A 1,327-nucleotide genomic window follows, 5' to 3' on the forward strand; every position below is an offset into this window, starting at 1 on the left:
ATAATGAAGAGGAGAAGAACAATAATGTTGATGATGATGATGATAATAATAATAATAATAATGATAATAATAATAATAATAACAATAAGGATTCATGTAACGGAATAAAATATTTTTTTGAAAAATTGTCAATGTATGACGAACCCAAAACAAAATTAATAACATAATAATAATAATAATAATAATAATAATAATAATAATAATAATAATAATAATAATAATAATAATAATAATAATGATAAATAGCAATAATAATAATAATGATAAATACCAAAATTTAAAAAAATAGAAAAAACAAAATATGATTACGACATTAATACAATAAATATACAAATAAATGAATATTGTCTTGGTGTCTTACCTGCCAGATTTGGTGATCACCATTTCTGTTCCTAGAACATGGAACTGTTCCCATAGGTCTTTTGATTCTAATTCCACTTTGGGATCGTCCCGAACTTCGTTTTCGGGCGGCTCTAGACTCCTTATCGGCCTTAGGTGCTGAGGATGCGGTAACAGATCGGTGGCCGATGCAATTTGTGACCGTGCCACCGTCTGTTGTAGCTTCGGTAAAATAGATGTGTGTAAACCGGGTGGCTGCAACGCCACCGGGAGGTAAGGATGTTGTGCGGCTGAGAGTAAGGATCCCATCCCATAGTCTGCCGGTCTGTGCAGCAGAAAAGGGTGATTGTACGCCATGTTTCCTTCGAAGCTAGAGTTTCCTTGATAAATCATTAGGCCCAGCCAAAAGACTTATAGTATATAATATATATATTTATATATATATAACATACATATATATATATATATAACTATTAAAGGCAGCTAGAAGCTGTCAAGAATGCACCTGAGGCGCACGTCTGCAGCCTTGTACAAACGAGTTCGGAATACGCGGCGAGAGAAAAACGTTAAACAGTTCGGCATTCTTACGATAATCTTGTAACGTATAGAGTGCAACCATTGGTTGGCGGCTCGCTTCCAACCAATCATGGTGGCAAATGGGCGGAGACTTCACAAGTCTTCTTGGGAAATGCCCCACCGCCTAGGTGTTGGCTTCAACGGTTTTCACTCACAGCCTTTTCTCTTTCTATCTTCCCTCTCTCACATCTTCTATTTCCACTTCCACTTCTACTTTTTTTTTATTCTCTTTTTTTTTGTTGCTATTTTCTGTTTTATTTTTCCTTCTCTACACTCACCTCTAAAGATTCGTCGTTTACCTTCTTTTATTTTTCCTTCTGTCTTTCTTCTTCTTCTTCTTCTTCTTCTTCTTCTTCTTCTTCTTCTTCTTCTTCTTCTTCTTCTTCTTCTTCTTCTTCTTCTTCTTCTTCTT

At 35.1% G+C, this 1,327-nt stretch overlaps 1 protein-coding gene across 1 annotated transcript; it reads right to left on the reverse strand.

Annotated features, from left to right (window-relative positions):
- Positions 1-361: 361 nt before the first annotated feature.
- On the reverse strand, positions 362-696 carry LOC106882560 (T-box transcription factor TBX2b; the record flags this gene model as incomplete). Its single annotated transcript, XM_014933275.1, has 1 exon — positions 362-696. A coding segment is annotated over exon 1 (335 nt), but the record flags the coding sequence as incomplete, so codon positions are not given.
- Between the last annotated feature and the right edge of the window lie 631 nt (positions 697-1,327).

The sequence above is a fragment of the Octopus bimaculoides genome, unplaced genomic scaffold (assembly GCF_001194135.2).
Source record: "Octopus bimaculoides isolate UCB-OBI-ISO-001 unplaced genomic scaffold, ASM119413v2 Scaffold_217947, whole genome shotgun sequence".
Classification (NCBI taxonomy): domain Eukaryota; kingdom Metazoa; phylum Mollusca; class Cephalopoda; order Octopoda; family Octopodidae; genus Octopus; species Octopus bimaculoides.